This window comes from Pteropus medius, unplaced genomic scaffold, assembly GCF_902729225.1.
Source record: "Pteropus medius unplaced genomic scaffold, Ma_sr-lr_union100, whole genome shotgun sequence".
NCBI classification, from domain to species: domain Eukaryota; kingdom Metazoa; phylum Chordata; class Mammalia; order Chiroptera; family Pteropodidae; genus Pteropus; species Pteropus medius.
Window position 1 is genome coordinate 210,188 of NW_024352780.1, and position 19,309 is coordinate 229,496.

General features: G+C 67.5%; 1 protein-coding gene across 8 annotated transcripts in view; it reads right to left on the reverse strand.

Moving 5' to 3' along the window:
* The window catches only part of CAMK2B (calcium/calmodulin dependent protein kinase II beta), a 57,939-nt gene that overhangs the window by 10,132 nt on the left and 28,498 nt on the right, over positions 1-19,309 (reverse strand). Inside the window, exons 5-18 of one of the 8 annotated variants that reach the window (XM_039847065.1) lie at positions 18,325-18,390; positions 13,477-13,549; positions 10,950-11,052; positions 10,789-10,872; positions 10,249-10,343; positions 10,020-10,142; positions 9,752-9,835; positions 9,110-9,152; positions 8,203-8,277; positions 4,562-4,602; positions 4,362-4,433; positions 2,692-2,736; positions 1,267-1,315; positions 150-230 (exon numbers count right to left, since the gene is read on the reverse strand). In XM_039847065.1, coding sequence (XP_039702999.1) covers positions 150-230; positions 1,267-1,315; positions 2,692-2,736; positions 4,362-4,433; positions 4,562-4,602; positions 8,203-8,277; positions 9,110-9,152; positions 9,752-9,835; positions 10,020-10,142; positions 10,249-10,343; positions 10,789-10,872; positions 10,950-11,052; positions 13,477-13,549; positions 18,325-18,390 — 1,034 coding nt within the window. The remainder of the gene's footprint in view (positions 1-149; positions 231-1,266; positions 1,316-2,691; positions 2,737-4,361; positions 4,434-4,561; positions 4,603-8,202; positions 8,278-9,109; positions 9,153-9,751; positions 9,836-10,019; positions 10,143-10,248; positions 10,344-10,788; positions 10,873-10,949; positions 11,053-13,476; positions 13,550-18,324; positions 18,391-19,309) is intronic. The other 7 variants (XM_039847066.1, XM_039847070.1, XM_039847067.1 and 4 more) reach the window with 7 other exon arrangements.

Below are 19,309 nucleotides of genomic sequence, written 5' to 3' on the forward strand. Positions count from 1 at the left end.
AGCGGTGCAGGCGGGAGGTGGGAGGTGCGGTGTGGGCTGCACTCTCGCCAGGCCTCGGGCAGCCTGGCCTGCGGGGCAGCTGAGGCGTGCATGGGAGGGTGCAGGGGGCCACTTCGCAGCAGGGCCTGCGGGCCTGGGGCTCTACTTACATAGGGTGGGCAGGGGGCCCTCGGCTTCCGGGGTCCCCGAGCCCCTCCTCATTGAGCTCAGGGTGTCAGGGACCCTAGGGGCTGGGTAGACAGATGAAATGTGAGTAGGAGGCGGATGGGGGTACACAGGAGAGGAGGGGGCAGGAGACAGACAAGGTGAGGACTCGGCTGGAGAACCCCAGACCAGCGACGAGCTCGGGCCACCCTGAGACCACACGACGGAGCCTAGGGGCTCCTGGGGACAGCATTGGCCCAGCCCACCCAGGGCCCTGTGTCACAGCGGGGGGCGTGAGGCTGACTCAGGACCACACAGGGCCGGGTGTGGGAGGGCGGCGTGCGCCCCCGGGGGGCCTCTCCACTGAGGCCAGGTGTCCCTGGGTGCGCCCGCCCTGGCTGACAGGCCAGCCAGGCCTTGTGGGGACAGGTTTGGCCCCCTCCCTCCTGCCTACAGGCTCTGGGTCCCCCGAGGGCCACACCCAGGAGCGGGGAGGGGGCGGCCCCGTGCTGATGGCTCTGCCTGTCGCAGTCTGGGGAGGCTGTGTGAAGGAGACTCTCACTGTGCCCAGGGCCGAAGCCCCGTGCTCACAGCCACTCGGGGGCACGGGGGATGTTCGGGACGGAGCAGCCGAGCAAGGCGCGTATGGCCTTTGCCCCCCAGACTGGCAGTGGCTGGCTGTGGTGCCCTGGGCAGTCCCGAGGGCACGTGCGTGCGGTCAGAGCGTCAGGCAGCCCCGCGGGACAGCGAGCGTGGGCGTGGGGTCCTCTGCGCCCCACCCAGAGGCCACGGAAGTGCTCCCCCGCTGCCTGCCCACTTATCAACGGCCAGCCCAGCACAGTCTAAGGCTAAGGAGCTTTGGGAGAAGCAGCTGAGCAAATCCAGCCGTGAACTCGTTGCCTCCTGGGAACTGGGTGCCTGTGGACGCTGGGGGCCAGAGCGGAGGACGCAGGGGCGGCTTCTGCTTGCCAGGCTTTGCTGGACGCTGTGCCTAGGCTGCCTGGCACCTGTCCACACGCAGGTCAGCTCAGTGGACACGTCTGAGTCACAGACCCCAGCATGGAAACCCATGTGCTGCTGGCCCCCTGCTGGCCCGCTGCGGGTGGGGGGCACACACGGTACCTCTCGTGTCCTCGTCCTCGATGGTGGTGTGGGCGCTGTCCGATGACTCCTGGGGAGACGCAGGGGGCAGCGGGTCAGCTGTGGCCTCTGCCCCCATGGGGCCTGGTGATCAGAGGTCCAGGACGTGCCCTCCCTCCCAGAGACCCACAGCCATGTGGCAGCTTCACGTGGCCCCAGGGGTCACCCGTCCCCAAGGTTCGGCTGCCCACTTCCCCACGGCCAAGGGCCCCGTGTGTTTGGAGGACCCCACAGACATTCGACTTCTTCACATTCTGAGGCTCCTGCTGAAGTGTGAAGGCACTCACAGCCCGTGCCTTTGGGCAGATGGGGCAGGAGGCTTCCAGCAGGTTCTCAGGAGCCTGGCGGGCCAGACTACAGCTCTACCCACACCGTAGGAGGGGCTGCCTGCCCCACCCAGTCCTTCGCTGTCCAGCTGGGCCTGGCCTCGCCTCTCCAGTGGCCTTGGAGGGCTCAGACACAGCCCTAGTGCAAGCACCCCACTCGTGGCTTGCTGCCCCATCCACCTGTCACCAGGTCCCCGGAAAGTCTGCTTGCTCCTTAGAAGGGACATCTTAACAGGAACTCCCTCTAGCCCCAGCGGGACGCAGTGCTCCAGGCTCTGGGCTGGAAAGGGGTCTGCAGAGCGTGGGGCCAGGTCACGGCACAGCCCTGGGAGGCTGTCTCGAGATCCCTCACGGGGGAGATGGGACTGTCACTGCAGCCGCAGGGTCCAGGAGAGACCCGCTCCTGGCCATGAGGTCGCCCGGGTCCCTCATGGCACCTTGAGTCTGGGCCAGCTGGGAGGCAGTGGCCACAGTCCCCCTTGGTCCCAGCCCATGGCTAGGGTGTGGGGGTTCCTTTGAGGAGCCCAGGCCCAGGGGGACTCCAGCTGCACTCCTGGGGGCAAATGGCTGCCCTGCCCCTGCGCTGAGGGCCACCCCCTCTCGGCCCTGGTTAGATGCCCGCTGGGCGGGCAGAGGTGAGATGGGTGAGGTCTGTGCTGTCCCCGACCCTGACCCTGACCCCGATGCTGACCCTGGGCGTGCCGGGCGGCCCATGCAGCCCCTCCCCCGGCCCCGCGGAGGGCCCCGTGCTCCGTGGCTCCTAGCTGTGTTGGGCCTGGTCTCTGCCAGGGCGGAATGGACAGGGCAGCTCAGGGTCCTGAGAGTGGACCTGCTGTAGACAGCAGGCCCTGGCTTGTGTTCCCAGTGGGCTTGGTGACCACAGGGGCAGCACCCAGGGCCTCTCCCCGCAGGAGCAGCCGCGTAGTCGTGGGCTGTGTCCTGCGCGGGAGGGGTCGCTGCACACCCGCCCCCTGATCTTGGCACAAAGGTTTCCCAGAGCCACATTCGGGACCGTCCAGGGGGCGGGGGTGGCTCCTGGCCCTGCGGAAGCCCCGTGGGGGGGGGGAGGGGCGTGCAGTACCTTGATCCCGTCCACTGGGTTATGAATGACTGTGGTCTGAGGTTCCTACGGGGAAGAAAGCACAGAGGGAGAAGAGGGTGAGAAGAGGGGCAGGCCCCTCGCCAGGAGCCTGGCGGGGAGGGGGAGCACAGCACTGGGGGATGCAGGAGGAGCGGCTGTGACAGGGGCTGGGACGGGGCCAGTGGGAGGGAGCCGGCCAGCGAGCCCCTTGGCGGGGAGGGCGATGGCGGGCACGGGGCCCAGGGCAGCGGTGAGGAGATGCAGGGGGCCTGCCAGGCGGGCACTGCCCCGTATGCCGCCAGCCCCAGCTGGCACGGACCGGGCCCAGGCTGGAGGGTGTCATGGGGCTGTGGCAGCACACAGGTCCAAGACGGGGCTGGCTGTGAGGTCGCGTGTGGGACCCTCCCGTCCTGGGCCCCGGCTGCTCCCACATACTGGATGGCCATTGGGCAAATCCAGCCTTCCCATGGGCAGTCTGGGTCTGGCTCCTGGAAGTGGGGCTCAGGGCCCGTGGGGTGCCAGACGTGCTTCCAGCAAGCAGAACTGTGGACCAGCAAACCCCAGTCTCCTGGGACGGCCTGCTCCACAGTGCCCACCAGCCACAACCCTGATAGCCAGCCGAGTCCCCTGGCCAGAACTCCCCAGGTGAGGCCCAGAACCAAGGGGCCCTTTGATCTGTGTTCACCTGCCCCTCCCCAGTGAGGAGCCCCTCCCTCTGGGCAGCCACAGGCCCGCATGGCCATGTGGGTGTCTCCACCCTTAGCTGCCTCCGGGCCCGCTGGACACGACCCAGGTGGGAAATCACCAAGGAAGACCAACCCCCTCCTTCCTGGACAAGAACTAGAGTCACCGCAGCACTCAGGAGAGGCAGGGCTCCCCTGCCGCTGTCCCCCTCACCGTCCTCCCTGCTCCTGCTCCTGCCTGTCCTCACCGTCTCCCCTTCCCTAGCTTCCCTGCCTCTGCCATGTCCTCACTGCCTCTCTCTTCCCCTTGCTCCTGCTCTCCCCTGCCATAGCCTCTCATCACCTCTTCCTCTGCTCCTGCTCTCTGCCATGCTGTCTTCCTCCTCACTGCTCCTTCCTTGTTCCTTTCTGGTTTCTCTCTCACATGGTTCTGTCTCCTCTTTACTGTCCTTTCCCAGCCTTCCTGGCTCTCTGTTGTTGTTGGTCCCCTCCTCTCACTGGCCTCCCCTGTTGCTCCTGCCCCCGCCAGCCTGTCCCCCCACCGCCCCCTCCCTGCTCCCTGCCTCCTGTCGGCTTGTCCCCCCACTGTCCTCCCCTTGCCCCTGCCCCCCCAGCCGCTGCCTGTCACCTCCCCCCCCTCATCACACTCCCCCCCCCGTCCCCCCACAGCCTGGCTCTGGGCCCGGGGGCGCACGGAAGGCACGGGAGGAGCGAGAGGCAGTGTCCTGGGCCCATGTCTTGGCCTCGCTGGCCGCCTGGAAGCCTCTTGCTACTGCCCACCAGGCGGCATGGCGGGAGGCTGGCCTGTTCTCTGCTGCTGAGAGGGACTCCCCGCATGACCCCTGCCCCTCACCCAAGGGGCAGTGGGGGCAGTGGAGGCGTCCATCAGAGGCAGGCTGAGGGCCGGACCCCACCTTCACCCCCAGCCTGCTGACAGGCAGGGGGCAACAGGAGGGCCAGGAAGTTGGGGGCTGAGGGGCTCAGTACCAGGGCGGCCGGAGGAAGCGTCCCCTTGGGGCTGGTGGCAGCTGCGCTGTTCTTGGTGCTATTCGTCTGGGGCTGTGGGGAAGACAGAGAGCGGAGCCTTTAAGGGGAGAAGGGGTGGTCACACCCCATCCTGTTCTGCCCAGCAGGAGCCTGGGGGTGCGCCCAGCTGCAGCCCCCACCCCCCTGAGCTGGGGCCTCACCTTGACTCCGTCCGCTTTCTTGTTGAGTAGACTCTTGGCTGCTGCATTGGGAGGAAGCGGGCATGCTGAGTGAGGGGCTGTCCACTGCACCCCCCACCCCCATACGAGGCGGCCTCAGGGGCCTGCAAGGTGCCAGGGTCCCCTAGAGTGAGTGAGGGGGTGGCCGCAAGGCAGGGGCGGCTTCCACACCCTGTTCTGAGCAAGGCCGTTCTGGGGGACCCACTGGGGAGGGCTGGCCAGCGCTGCTGGAGGACCCCCACAGTCCCTCGGCCCCCAGCACCTGCGCGTTCCACAGAGGCAGAAGGAGAAGTCAGCTTACCTCAGGAGAAGGGAAGGTGAGGCGGGAGGAGAGGGAGGGAGGAGGGAGAGAGAAGACAGGTTCGCGTCAGCTCGAGCGGGAGCAAGGCTGCCCAGGGCCCTGCCCGCCCTGCCCGCCCTGCCCGCCCCCTCGCCAGGCAAGCGGGGCCCCGCGCGGGGCTGGTGCAGCTTAGACAAGCAGCTGAGGGTGGCACAGCCCACACCGCCGGCTCCGGAGGCTCGTGCTGGCCAACCCTGAGCGGGGTCTGCCTGCCCCGAGGGACGGGGCAGCCCACAGTGGGCCTGGGCCAGACCCCTCCTGCTGGAGCACCCTGGGGGCGCGGCCTCGGCGAGCACAGTGGACAGCCGGGCACTCAGAGCAGGGAGGCATAGACCCCGCGGGCACCATCAGCATCACTCGGGTCCCCTGAGGCAGGAGCTTGGGGGGAGCCCTCACGCCCTCTGAGCGGAGCTGACATTGCTGCGTTTGGACAAGCGCTGGTTGGGACCCCCACAGCAGTGACCAGGCTGCTGGGCTGCTGCCCGCCACCCACCGCCTGCCCCAACCAGGCCCCCTCAGTCCCCGGGGATGTGGGTGGCAGCTGCTCTGAGCGGCGTCGGCTCCCGGCCTGCCTCCCCAGGACGGTCGGTTCTCTCAGGAGGTTCTCCCAGGACCCTGTGGCAGAGCTGCACCAGCAGCTCAGCTCCTGGCCTGTCCCCTCGGTGGGCCTCACCCTGTGAGAGGTGTCACAGAGCCCAGCGAGCCAAGGGGCTGCATGCCGTCCTCTTCCTCAGCCCTGGGACCTTCCAAGGGTGAGACCCGCCCAGGCAGCCAGACTCAGGACTGCACCCTGACGCCCTGGTGGCCCTGCCCTCGGGCACCCCAGGACCAGAAATGCCACTTTCCTGGGGCCACATGAACACTCCCTCGGTGGCAGCTAGATTCTGCCTCCCCGTCGCTCAGCACGGAAGGACAGGCTTGCCTTGCGGACATGAACTTGGGTCTCCAGGCCGACAGCCCCATTCCTGATGAGCACGACCCTCACCTCCCCCCTGGCTTGCCTCTGCCCTTGTCTGAGCCCCAGCACACAGGGGGAGCCCGATGTCCCCTCGAAGACGAGCCGTCGGAGATCGTGGAGCCCAGAGACCCTGTGCATGCTGGCTGACCAGCTGGCCAGACAGCACCCGAAGCGGAGCAGCGTCCAGCCCGCTCTGAAGGAACTGGCCTTGGAGCTGAGCGGGCAAGCAAGCTGACCTCGCTCTCTAGTTTAAGATGCGCGGGTTGGGGGATCGTCCCGGTGCCTAGCGGCCTTGGCCGGTGGCATTCCCATGGGCTCTGTTACAGCCAGCGCAGGCTCCTGGGGTCTGAGAGGGCCGCCCGAGGCCAGCCCAGCGTCCCCGGCAGAAGCTGAGTTGGCTCTGCCCAGCCCGCCCCTTGGACAGAAAGGGGTCCCTAGGTCAGGCCCTGAAAGAGGCAGAATACGACCTTGAAGCAATCCTGGGTCGTACGAGGGTCCTCTCTCGTCCCCGGTTCTGTCAAAGCCTGACCCCCCCCGCCAATGCCCTCTGGGGACACAGACAGCCAGAGCTCGGCCCGGGCTGCAGGCAGACACCTGTCCTTCCCCTCAGCCTCCCAGACGCTCCTCCCCTCGGAGCTCGGTGTGAACACAGGGCCGTGTGCCCCTGGGCACAGCCCCTGCCCACTGCAGCTCCTGGGAACGGCTACCTGTCCTGGAGTGACTCCAGGACCCCACTGCCGTCTACACTAGCAATCAAAGACATGGGACGTCCCCATGTGCTTCTACAAGTCCAACGCCTCGCTGCCAGCCGGAGCCACGGTGGACGAGCATGTGCCCAGGCCCTGGGAAACCAGCAGAGACCCTCGGCCCGCCCCACCCACCAGGAGTCCTCGGAGCCAGGCCGCCTGCGTCGCTCCCAGTGAGGACTCTGATGAATAGCAACGTGTCTGCGAAGACACCCAGCCTTCCGTTGTCGGAGGGCGCTGCTGCCCATGGAGAAGCCACGGCCTCGGAAGTGAGACTCCCGCCCACCACGTCTGCTGGTCCGGTGCGGCAGGCAGAGGTGGGCCGACCTCAGGCAGGGGAGGTCCCCCAGCCCCCAGGGCCGGCCACCGCCTCACCCCGTAGCTGGTCCCCAGGGACAGCCATGCTGGGCTCTGTCGCATGCACTGACTGGCCAGGGCAGAGCGGCCCCCGGCACGCAGGCGGAGCCACATGCAGCCTCATGCAGCTCGCCCACGGCCCTCTGCAGGCAGAGCCCATCTCGCTCTCCGTGCCCGGCGGCTCCACCCGCAGCCCTGGGCTCATGCTCCAACCCCTGGCCCTGTTCCCCTCGGGGCCTCAGAACGCGGGGGACTCTGGACGGCCCTCGGAGGCCTGCCTGCTAGACATGGCCCCCCCAGGACAGCCCTGACCTGAGTGCCAAGGAGGTGGCCAGAAACGCTGGGCCCTCTGGCGGGGCCGTGGGCCATGCAGGATGGGGCTGGGGAAGACGTGGGGCTGTGCCAGGCCCCGCAGACCGGCAAGCACGCGGCCGGCCCTCGGCTGTGCTGCCCGCCCTGACCCTGCACTGCCCTCGGCCTGGGCCCGTGAGGAGGACTGGGGGTGCAACAGCCTTCACGGGGTCTAAGGTCACAGATGGGCAGGCGGGAGCTGGCCTAGGCACCCTAGGGGGCCAGCCCCCCACGGCTCAGGGCAGCAGGTTGGCAGAACTGGTGTCCCCCTTAGGGTTTGGGACGAGGCGAGGAGGTCCGTGTAGGAAGAACCAAGAAGAAGCCTTTAAAGTCATCCTCAGGTTGGCCGAAGACCCTGGCCTGGCACGTATGGGACTGGACACAGACCACCAGCTCCAAGCAGTGCAGGCCACGGGGCGGAGGTGGGCCAGGCAGGTGGACGGGCGGCAAGCAGGCTCTCTGCCTCCACGCCCTTCTCCCCAGGATCCCCCACTGGGACTCAGCCCTCAGCAGCCCCAAGGCTTCCTGCGGGTGGTCAAGGTCATTCCGAATGAGGATTGTGGTAGACAAGGGGGGAGAGCTTTAGAAAGTACAGGGCTCTGACCACGGGGGTCTCCTGACCCCAGATGCAGGGGCCAGGACCGGGGTTCCGGTCACGTGCATGTGAGGCGAGGCCCCGTCCGCGGGCCCCTAACCTGGCCCCTCTCGCGTAGGGCCTGCAGCCACCGGGACCTGGGAGCTGCCTCCCTGCCCTCAGGGTGGCTGTGCAGGGCACGTCCCCGGCGGGAGCAGGGGCTCCCGGGGCCTGGGGCGGCCCTGGAGGCCCGGCCAGCGGCTGCGAGCAGGCGGGACACGGGTCCAGAGCATCTACCTTGTTCCACCAGCCCCATGGTGGTGCCGGAGGCCGCGGTGGACACTGAGGCCGGAGCGGTGGTCTGTCTGCCCACTGTTAGCGCCGGGTTAGAGACGAGGGGGGCGGGCAGGAGGAGAGACAAAGGAAGCAGAAGAAGATTAGAGTCCAGGCCGGGGTGACGCTGGCACCAGGGCCCCAGTCACAAGAGAGTGACGACAAGGCGGACCACGGACACTGAAGCGCTTGGCTCCTCTCTCCGCGGAGAAGGCCGAAGGGCACGTCCCGTGAGCACTGGGGTGACGCGTGGCCGCACAGCACCACAGCCAGGTAACAGGAGGGCGCCGGAGGCAAACAGACAAGGAGGACGGACCACAGACCCCGCACGAGTGTCACAGACAAGCCACGGGACAGTGAGCGGGCGCTGGCCCGACTAGGCCGTGCTGTCCCCAGTGGGCCTGCTGGGGCCCTTGGCCTCGGGTCACTGACAGACCCACCCAGCGCGGCCACACGCCTCCAGCCCTGCCCACCCTCGGTGACCGGGTGGGCGGCCACCAGCGTGTCCAGGGCTCAGCAGAGAAGCCCCAGGCCCTGCTCTCGACTCACACACACAAAACGGTGCCCCGAAGTTTGAGGACGACAGGCCACACAGGTGCCGACCCATGCCTGGACAGACACACGGGGCTGCGGCCGGGCGGCAGGCAGCACAGACACTGGGGTCAGGGGACACAGAGACCCGAAAGGCGGGGGAACTCGTGCCGGGCGGCCTCCTGGGGCGCCCCTGATGGGCCAGCGGGCGCCCAGGCCTCCCCACGGGTGTCAGAGGTCAGGCAGGTCAGGCCAGCAGCGGACGAGGGCGCAGAGGGGGTGCGGGGCGGGCGGCTGGTCGCAGGCCATCCGGAGCCTCCCTGGAGGAGGCGGTTCTCACCTGAGAAGTTCCGCGTGGCCAGCATGGTGGTGAGGATCGCGCCCTGTGGACAGACGCAGGCTGAGGCTGGGAGACCCTGCTGGGCCACGGCCCATGGGCTCTGGGGGACTCGCCCACTGCACCCAGACCAGTCGCCCGCTCCCGGAACTGGAGCTGTGACGTGCCCCGACCCTGAGCTGCCTGCTGCCCATAGCCTCCAGGGCGCTGCACTGGCCTGGGATCCCCCGGGGCACCATCGTGGAGGGAGGGCCTGGCTGCAGACGCCTCCACAGGGCAGCCTCCCCGCCCAGGGCCACCTCCCTCCACCCCAACCCGAGCACCAAGGCGCCGCTCTCCACGCCCGGCCTGGCCCAACCCCGAGACCTGCTCTCACTGGGAGAATGTGGCCGAGAAGGGCCCAGCGTGCAGCCCCCAAGCATGGCGGTGCGAGCAGCCGAGGGGCCAGCTCTGCGCCTGGGGCCAGGCCCGCTTTGGTGCCCTTGCTGTGGGGGTACCGAGTGCGCCCGACACGTCTGGTCTGGGACGAGCTGACTGGCGGCCCGTCCTGGGCGGCCGGGACCCCGCGGCCTCTCAGGTCCTGGCTCTGACCCTGGAGGGGCGGGCACCGCCGGGCAGGGGGTGCGTGTGGGCCGTGGGCGTCACCTTGAGCTTCCTGCGGGCGTTGAATTTCTTCAGGCACTCCACGGTCTCCTGCCTGTGCATCATGGAGGCCACCGTGGAGCGTTGCTGTGGAGAGGGTGGTCACACGCTCAGGGGAGCCGAGGGCCCAGAGGGAGGCTCAGGGCGGCAGGGCCTGAGGCCTTGAAAACCCACCCGCATATCCCAAGCCACAGGCCACATGGCACCCAGGACGCCGGGGAGCCCATCGGGTGTGGAGGAGGACACCCCAGGGCCTGGGCCGGGTACTTACGCAGACCCACGGGTGCTTCAGCGCCTCATGTGCGGTGATGCGCTTGGCGGGGTTGATGGTCAGCATCTGGTTGATGAGGTTTTTGGCTTCGGGAGTGACCGTGTCCCACTCGGGGGAGGGGAACTGGAAGAGGAAACGGGGCACAGTGGCACCTGAAGCCCCGCCCCCAGCCAGGACCCAGAACCCTGAGCGGTCCAGTCCTGGCCTGGTCCGAGGGCCCGGCACTCACGTCGTAGGCTCCAGCCTTGATCTGCTGGTATAGCTTGTGCTGGTCCTCGTCCCAGAAGGGCGGGTAGCCCACGAGCAGGATGTACAGGATCACGCCTGGGGGTGAGGGCGCAGGCTCACACTGCTGCAGCCCGCGCCCCTGGCCGGACACTGCCTGCCAGGCTCAGCGTGCGGCCCCGGTGGTCACGTGCCCAGCTCCTGCCCTCAGCGCTGTGGGGCCTCAGCTCCTCGGCCTCGGCTGACACAGGGCCTGCCCGGAGCCGGTGTGGTCTTCGAGGGCACTGGGGTCCTTGAGGCCCCCCGGCCAGTGTCAAGAAGTGTCACTACTTGGAGACCCTCAGGGTGTCGTCACAGCCGCAGGACCTCTGCGCCCCACCCACCCCCAGGCAGGCCCCTGCCCTGCAGGAGCCCCCTCTCCCCACTTCAGCACCCACCTGCTGCCCCTCCCAGCCCAGACGCCCCGCAGAGTGGAGCGGAGCACAGCCCGGGCCTCACGCTCAGCCACCGCCGTCACACCCCGCTGCCCCACACTCCCGCTCACCGCATGCCCAGATGTCCACCGGCTTGCCGTACGCCTCCTTGCGCAGGACCTCGGGGGACAGGTAGCCCGGCGTGCCAGCGAACCCTAGCCGGGGGCAGGGCAGTGTGAGGGGCCGGAGGGGCAGCCGCGCCCGCCCGGGTCCCCGGCTGCCAGGCGCTCACCGAACCACGCCTGCTGGTCGCCCTGCACCTCGATGGCCAGGCCGAAGTCCGCCAGCTTCACGGCCGCCCCCTTGCACTTGCTGGCCAGGAGCAGGTTCTCAGGCTGCAGGGCGGTGATGGCGAGGGGAGTGGTCCACAGCCGCGGCCGGGAAGGGGACAAAAACTGAGATGACAGTGGTCTGCGGGGGCACGCACTGCGCTGACTACACCGTGTGGTGTCCCCCTGCATGGCTGACACCCCAAAGCCTGCTTCTAGGGGCAGGGACTAGAGCCCCAGCTTTGCAGGGAAAAGCTGTTCTCACAGAGCTCCTGGGACCCCTCAGACCCAGGACGGGGGACTCGGGTGACAGGACAGAACTGAGTGCACCTCACGAGGCCTGGTGGCCCCATCGGCAGGGGGCTCCCCCCGCATAGCCGCTGCTCGGAGACACGGTGGGGCTGCCGCTGGGGGCTCAGGCCCTCCCTGCAGGGCGGTGACTCCAAAAGGCAGGAAGGAATGGCCGAGGGCCCCCGGGCCCGGGCAGTGCAGGGTGCCCACCCACCAAGCCTCAGGCTTCGGGCTGGGTGCCAGGGGCCCGTGGGACCCGCTGGACAATGGAGCAGCCCTCGCTCGAGCTGGGACTTCGTCCCCCATCCCACTGGGGCACCAGGAGGCCACTGGCCTCTGGGGACACGTGGCCCCCGGAGCCTGAGGGGTCCCTGCATGCTGGACCCCTCCCTCCCTGGCCTGCCCCACCGGCCACCTCCCAGAGGCCAGCGCTCAGAGCTGCCAGACCCCTCGCCCCGGTCACTCCCCGTGCTCTCGGCCTTCGTCAGGCCCCCACCTGGCAGGCAAGCCCACTGAGACCACTGTCACTCCTGGGTGAAAAAGCGGGTTTATGGAAAGTAGCCCCACGGGGGGTCTGAACACAAAACAGCGGGGCAGGTCAATGGCACCAGCCCCAGGCCCAGCTCCTCAGGGAGAGGCCCATCTGCCTCAGGAGAGCTGGAACCGTGTCGCGGGCCCTGCCACCCGTCCTGCCCGGCTCTCCCCACCCCCATGAGCTGCCCTTGCGTCTCTGCCCTGCTTCCAGACGCGAGAAGGCAGCTGCACACTCTCAGACCTCGCTCCACACACGTCGTCAGTTTGGCTCAAATAAACTCAAAAATTCTCTGCAGGTTTGGACGTTTCTTACGTTGGCACACTTCAGTGCCACCAAGGACAAACGCCGCGATCCAGCCTTGGGGATACTGCTGGTAACCCTGAGGGGTTAGGAGAAACCAGCGGCCCCCAGAATCCAAGAAGTGCGCCCTCAAGTGGCAGAAACCAGAGCCTGACAGACACTGGGACACACGGCCTGCCTGCCCAACTCGGCCAGTGTGAGTGGGGCAGGAGGACCCCAACCTTCCCAGGCTCCACACTGAGTCTGAAATAGCGGGGCAGGACGAGCTTAGTGTAGAGGTCGCATGTCCCTGCCCAGGGAAGGGCTGGCCCCAGCTCTACCTGTCTGCTTTGCAGCCTGAGGTAACAGGCGCTCTCCTGCCTTGGTGAGCAAGCCCACCACAGCACTGCTTCTGGGGGCTCTCAGTCAGGACGGGGGGCCCTCTCTGGAGGCGGGACCATCTGTTCCCTACACTGGGCAGGAGGCCGTAGGCCGGCCAGGGCTGTGTGTCCCCAGGCACCTCATCCCATCTCTCTGCCTTGGCCTCAAAGTCAGCCATGAATCTTGGGCTCCAAGAACAAGGTGGGGCTGGTGACCGCTCCCAGGTGCCCCCCGAGGCCCCCAAGGGAGGCTCATTCAGATAAGACATGGTGACAGAGGGGGGCACATGGAAGAGCAGGGACCAAGGACACGTGACGGGCAGAGGGGACGGTCCTGGGCCTGCTCCTGGTGTGACACTGACCCCAGAGCAGCCCCTCCAAGATCGACTCACACGCATACACCCCTCAATGGCCCAAGGAAGGCGTGACCCCACCGAGCACCAGCACCGTGGGATGGTTGGTCTCAATTGCCACCAGTGGGTCTCTCAGCAGTGACAGGCCCAGGGGTCCACCACCCGGGACAAGAAAGTGACCGAACCAAGCTGGAGTCAAAGAAAGGGGAGGGGGCGGGAGGGCTGGGAAGTCCTCCTGGGGGTGACAAGCGCAGAGCTGAGCTGGCGCCAGAGACATGGTGAAGGCTGGACATCTGCACAGGCCCTGGAGGCCGGCCCCTCACCCCCCGGCCCTGCCGCGTCAGCTCGACCGCACGCACATCCCGTGTCCCACTCGCCCGGTCCACGCCCCAACTGGAGCCCAGAGGGGGGACCCCGAGTGGACACTTGCTCACAGGCTGATGTGTGACAACTGCCCCATCAGCCCTGGAGCCTGAAGGTGCTGGGAGGGACGTGTGCAGACACCCACGCACTCACACGCGCCTGCATGCACGCGTGCACTGACATGCACCCCACCCGTCTCTGGTGCTCGTCCCGCCCCGCCCCGGCCTCCTTTCATGGGACATGCAGGTGCAGACGGCCGGCCCCTGGCACGGGGCGGGCGGGGACTCACCTTCAGGTCCCTGTGGACGACCCCCATTTGGTGGCAATGGAGAACCGCCTCCAGGATCTGCTGGATGCAGTGACTGTGGCAGACAGCACGTGCATTAGTGCGGTGGCCTGTGGGGGTGCAGCAGCGGGGGCTGGGTGGCATGGGGGTGGGTCCCCAGCCGGGCGGAGCCCATGGGAGGCAGAGAATCAAGGCGTCATCTGCCACATGGGAACAGACATTGGCCGGAGGCGTCCCTCATCCCAGGTCAGCATAGGCATGGCCAGGCCCCGTGGCCTTGCTTTCTCTCTGCCAGGACCACCTAGTGACACTCACGGGGAACATCCTGCACCCCGAGGGCCACGCTGGCCACGCCTGACCCTGAGGTGGGCTGGGGGCTGGCGAGGCAGGGAGGGGCCGAGGCGGAAGTGCCAGGCAGGGTGGGCAGTTGCGGCCCCCAGTCGCTCCCAGGCCAGAGCTCACGTAACAACCCTGAGCGTCCACAGTGGACGCCGGCTGCCCACACGACAGCTCAGCTCTCCTGGCGGGGGGCAGCCTGGCCGGCCAGGGTGTGGTTGGCCGGAGGGAGACACCTGGGCTGCCCCCAAACACCTCCGCATCGTGCTTCACAGCGTCCACTGCACGTGAGACCCAGAGGCCTCCGGCCCCTGTGCACACGAGACCTTGTGGCCTGAGCCTGCCTCCCCCGGGGGTGCCCAGGGGGCCACTTTCCAGCAGCCTCCAGAGCCAGGCGCAGCCCCCTGTGGTGTTGCCAGTTATGAGAGACGAGGCCACAGGCTGGCCAGAGCCCACCAGCTGGGAATCTCCATCACAGCCCCTCTGGACAGGGTGAGGCGGGGACAGGCAGGTTCCCTCAGGACCCTCCTGCCACTGCTGGACGCTGTGGGGTGACTAAGGGCCAGCTGAAGGCTGAGTTTTGTTTTCCTAATGGCAACACTGAGGAGCGTAGGAGGCCAGCCCTCATCCTCGAAAAGCCGTGGCACATCTGGGGGGCTTGGGGCAGAAGAGTAAACCTGAGCCCCCCACCCCCAGACACGGGGCCTCTGAAACCAGCCATGACGGCTGCCATCTGTGGGGCTGAAGGCCAGGCCCGCGACTGAGGGAGCCCCCACCAAGGGCTGGACTACAGCCCTGTCCCCTGCTTGGCCTCTCCTGGACCAGTCCTGCCCTCGTATCCCCAGCCCCATGCCCAGCACCCCCTCTCCACTGCCCGAGGACTGACCCACCACCGCAGGCTGGTCCAGGGGCCCTGTTCGGGCGGGCCAGGCTCAGCCGTGAGGCTTGGGAAGCTCTCGGGGTCAGGACAGGCCACCGGCCAGAGGTGGAGGCTGGGCAAAGCCCCAGTACAGCCGCTGAGCCAGGGCCCAGGCAGGGGACACAAGCCTTCTCAGCCCCCAGGCTCTTTCACTGCTGACCTAGAGCGTGTGCTGGGGGCCGTCTGCCCCACACTGCAGCACCCTGCATGGGGCTGGCGTGACCCCAGCCGGCCAGCCCCTCCTGCACTGCTATGTCCGAGGAGGGGGTCCTGTGGAGCCCCTGCCCTGCTTTCAGGGCGCCAGCAGCCTTCACGCCCACCGGCACGTCCTATGCCTCCAGCTGCTCTCTGGGCCCTGGAGGACAGTGACCTGGCTGGTTCCGACCTCAGACCTGCCAAGCCGCCCGCTGCAAATGCAGATGTCGGCTCTGGGCCATGCCCGTGTTTCTTCAGCCTCGAGGCTTTGTGCTCCAGCCTCTCCGGGTACAGTCCCCTTAAGACACCCACTCTGTCCCTGCTGTGTGGGGGTCTGGGCAGCGTCCGTCTGTACTGGACTGTGGCCTCTGCGACTGTGGGAACGTGTGTCCTGTCTCCCGAGCCGTGTCCTCAGCCTCGCACTGCAGGAAGGCGTCCTCCAACAGTTACCGGACCTGTGGGTCCCCTGCACCGCTCCTCACGTCGGCCGGTGGGGGTGGGCCAGCCCCTGCCCTCCTCCACGCCCCCCCTGGGGTGCAGGGCCCCAAAGCGGCTCCAGAGGTGGGGCGACCACACCTGCCCGAGCAGCACGGGGCGTGGCTGGTGCCGCCGGCACCGCGTGGGCAGCTCCGTCCTGCCCGCCCCCTGCAGGCCCCGCCCTGGGCTTCAGAGCCACCTCAGTGGCTTCGGCGCCCGTGCTCACAAAGAGCTGGCTGAGCAAACCAACAGGCTGGCACCACGGTGCCGGCCCGTCTCCCAGCCCGCAGGTGGGTGGGGCACCCACCTGCAGGAGAGCGGCCCCTTTTGGGGGCTTCTGGGGACAGCTCCAGCCCTGGTGCCCAAGCTGAGAACGTAGCCTAAGGACACGAGGCCACCTGCCTCCAGTTTACGTCATCTGTCGTCCTCACGGGGCGTCCTTCACGTTTTGAACAATTCAGAAAGTCACTCTCACGGTCAGAACTGTTCTCAGGTGTCTGGCTGGGTCCTGCACGTGTCCTCACGGCTCTGGGCTGGCATCACGCAGACGTGCCCCTTTGACCACCCCTCATGAGCTTTTTAAGGTTTTTAAAAACGGGTTCTAAATATTTTCAACTTCGCCATCCCAGGTTTGAGGAAAGACCCCTTGATTTCCTCACCAGCTCCAAACTAAAGACCACACTTCCTCTCAAGACGACTCCCAGGCGGTGGCCCCCTGGGCAGGCGCTGGGCCTTGGGCGCTGGGCCTTGGGTGCTGGCCCTGCAGGCTGAAGCCAAGCCCTGTCTCGCCCAGTCTGGCTGGCAGGGGACACAGCCCCACGTGCCCTCCCCGGCTCCCCACAGCCATGCTGACCCATCGCCAGGCCCTCCAGCCCCAGGCACTGCACAGCACGATGGTCACACACGGGTCCTCAACTCCACGAAGGCTCCAGGGCCCTGTGTCCAGGGTTTTCTCAGGGGGGCCAGCTACCGGCCCCCCCAGGAGTGTCCCTCTCTCCTGTCACCCCTCCCCCTCCTCACAGTCCAGCCGTGAAAGGAAATTAAGGGTTGTGGGCGTGGCCCCAGCTCAGCGACCCTGTCCTCCTGGGCCTGCTCAGAGAGGCCCCAAACCAGGGGAGCCCCCGGGGTGCAGGGGAAGGCAGGATGAGGGCAGGAGCGGTCCCGGGGGGCAAGCGGGGAATGGGTGGAGCCCGGCAAGAGGCAGCTGGGCATGGAGGAACGCTGAGGTCACAGGTGTTTGGGGCGATTGCTGTGTGGGGCGTGGCCATGGCGTGGCCAGGGTCAGTGCGGGGTGGTCCAGGGCGTGGTCAGGGGCATGGCGGGGCAGGGGCTGGGGGCTGGCCCGTGGCCAGTGGGAAGGCCCTGTGGGTGGCGGGAGGGCCGGGGTCTCCAGGCCCAGAGGGGCTAGGGCTGCGGGTCGTGCCCCTTCCCCGGACACCACGGCGCGTGCCACAGAGCGCAGGGTAGGTGCCAGGCCAGGAGGCGCCCCAGGGTGGGTGCTGCGGGTCCAGGGGCTGAGGCAGGATGTTCCAGGTGGGGAAACGTGGCTGTGAACCGAGCAGCTGTCCCAGGCGCCCAGGTGGCTCTGGAGCTGGGACTGGAAGGCAGCCAGGTGCAGGTCCGACCTGGGGGGCCGGCGGGGCCCCCTCTCCTGGCCCACCCACCTGTCTTCCCAGAGCCCCTGCCTTGGCAGACGGCAGCATGGCCTGGCCCTGAGCCTCGGCCTGCCCGCAAGCAGGCACCCCCCATGGGGCGGTCCCGCCGCGGCACGTGGGGCTGGATGGTGGCTCCACCCTGCCCTCCGCTTTTCTCTAAGTAGAAGGGCACAGGCCACTCCCAGGCTGTTTGCACAATTAATCCTTCCTCAGGGAGCCTCAGAAACCGGCCAGGGCCCCTGCCCCCCACCCCCGCTCGGAGGTCTGGCCAGACAGGACCCCACCCCGGCAGCCCCTGCCACTGTCCAGCTCTGTGGGGGTCTGGGCAGCACCAGGACCTGGCTATACCAACAAGCAGGGTTGCCTATGGGTGCAGAAGCAACTCACAGAAAGCTACTTTTAAAAATACTCATTTTTTGATTAGAAAAGTAATACATATTCATTTTAAAAAATTTTAAATAGACAAGATAAAAATATGAAAAAGCGTCCATAATTTTATCACCTAGAAAGGGTTACTGTCAGCTTTTTTTTTTTTTACTGCACGTCCCCTTGAGCCAGGTGGGCAAGGCAGGGCGTGCCGACTGCCTTCAGCTGTCTCCAAGCTGAGCTGCAATGTCAGGAGGGACAGTTCTGTCACCGGCCAGGGTGGCATCTGGCCCACAAACATGAGACACATCAGGCTGCAGAGGCTACACTTCCAGGGATTGGCCCTGTCATCCCCGAGCAGACAGCATCCCTGAGGCCCTCAGTGCCCTTGTCCCCTGGGGAGGGCTGCCCAGGGTCCCCCTGAAGGGGCTGCTCACCCCTCCGTCCCCCACATGGGGCCTGGGCCGGGTTCCAGGAAGGACAGCCAGCGGCACAGGCCCCACCTGCTCCCCCGCCCGCCTCGGGGAAGGCAGCCAGCGTGTCTGCTGTGGGCCACGGCCTGACGTCGGGACAGGCAGGGGGACACCCACACCCACACCGCTCTCCTGCCACCGGCCACCCCAAGGACGGCACCCCAAGGACGGTACTGTGGGCCATTTCCCACCCTAGCGGGAGCTGGCAAACCCGAGTGCTCCCCAACTCCGGCCACGTGCCCCGGGGCAGAGGGGGCAGGAGCCGCCCCGCTGTGCGACCTGCTCAGACAGCGTCCAGCGCTGCGGTCAGCGTGCCGCCACTGCCGCCGGCTGCCCCTTGCCTGGGCCACGGCCGCAGGAGCAGACGTGGCCCAGAGGGGCGGGGGGGGGCCCGTGAGGCACAGGCCGGGGGCGGGGGCCCCACACCCACCTGGCATCCGCCTCGCTGTAGTACTCTCGTGCCACAATGTCCTCGAAGAGCTCGCCGCCAGTGACCCTGCGGGGAAGCACACGAAGTCGCCGGCCCCACAGACCCTGTCGCCCGTGTACCTTCTCCGCCAGCACCGCGGTCTCCCGCTCCCGCACGCTACCCCCACCGCCATCGCCACCGCCACCGCGTCCTTGCCACACGAGGTGGCATTTAACATTTCAGTCCTCAACCCCACTCTGTGACATCGGTGCTCAAGCTCGGAAACTGGTTTCAGTGACCTCAGGGACCTGCCCGGAGCGGCGGCACAGGCCTCTGCCGTGTCACCCAGGCCTGCGGCTCAAACCCCAGGTCTGAGGAGACCTGCCGTCCCCTCCTCAAACCCCCGGGGCCAGAAGAGGCCTCATTTTTGTGCCCAGGACTCAGAGCTGGGCTGTCACTGCTGAAGGGTGACCGTGGCATGGGCAGCTCCGCCTACGCCGTGGAGACCAGGGTGTGTGGGTAAGTGTGCCAGGCACGTGCCATGATCCGTGGGACCCATAGCCGGGAAGGGTGTGGCTGTCAGGTCCCACTTTGCTGCTGGGGGCGGCTGAGGCTCAGAGCAGGCAGCCCGCCCGAGGGCGGCAGGGCGTGCCGTGCCTGTGGGTGCGTCTGTGCCAGTGACTGCCCACGTGCACACACGTGCACGTGGGGAGAAGACAGTTCAGGTCCGGCCGGGAGGGGGGACTCTGTTTCTCTGCACACACGGCTCACAGGCTGGGCCCTGCAGGCCCCGAGCCCAAGCCCAGGATAGCAGCCACCGGTCCTGGGTCAGTGCTGCCGTGGGGGTGCCACATGCCCAGGAGGCCTCACTCAGGGCCAGATGCACCCACAGGAGGCTCCAGTCTCTGCTGATGGCACCTGGGCCGTGTGGCTCAGAGCTACAGAGTGGGAAGCGTGTCCTGGGGAGCAGGGGTGGTGTCCCTCGATGGCCAGGAAGGGCCTGGTC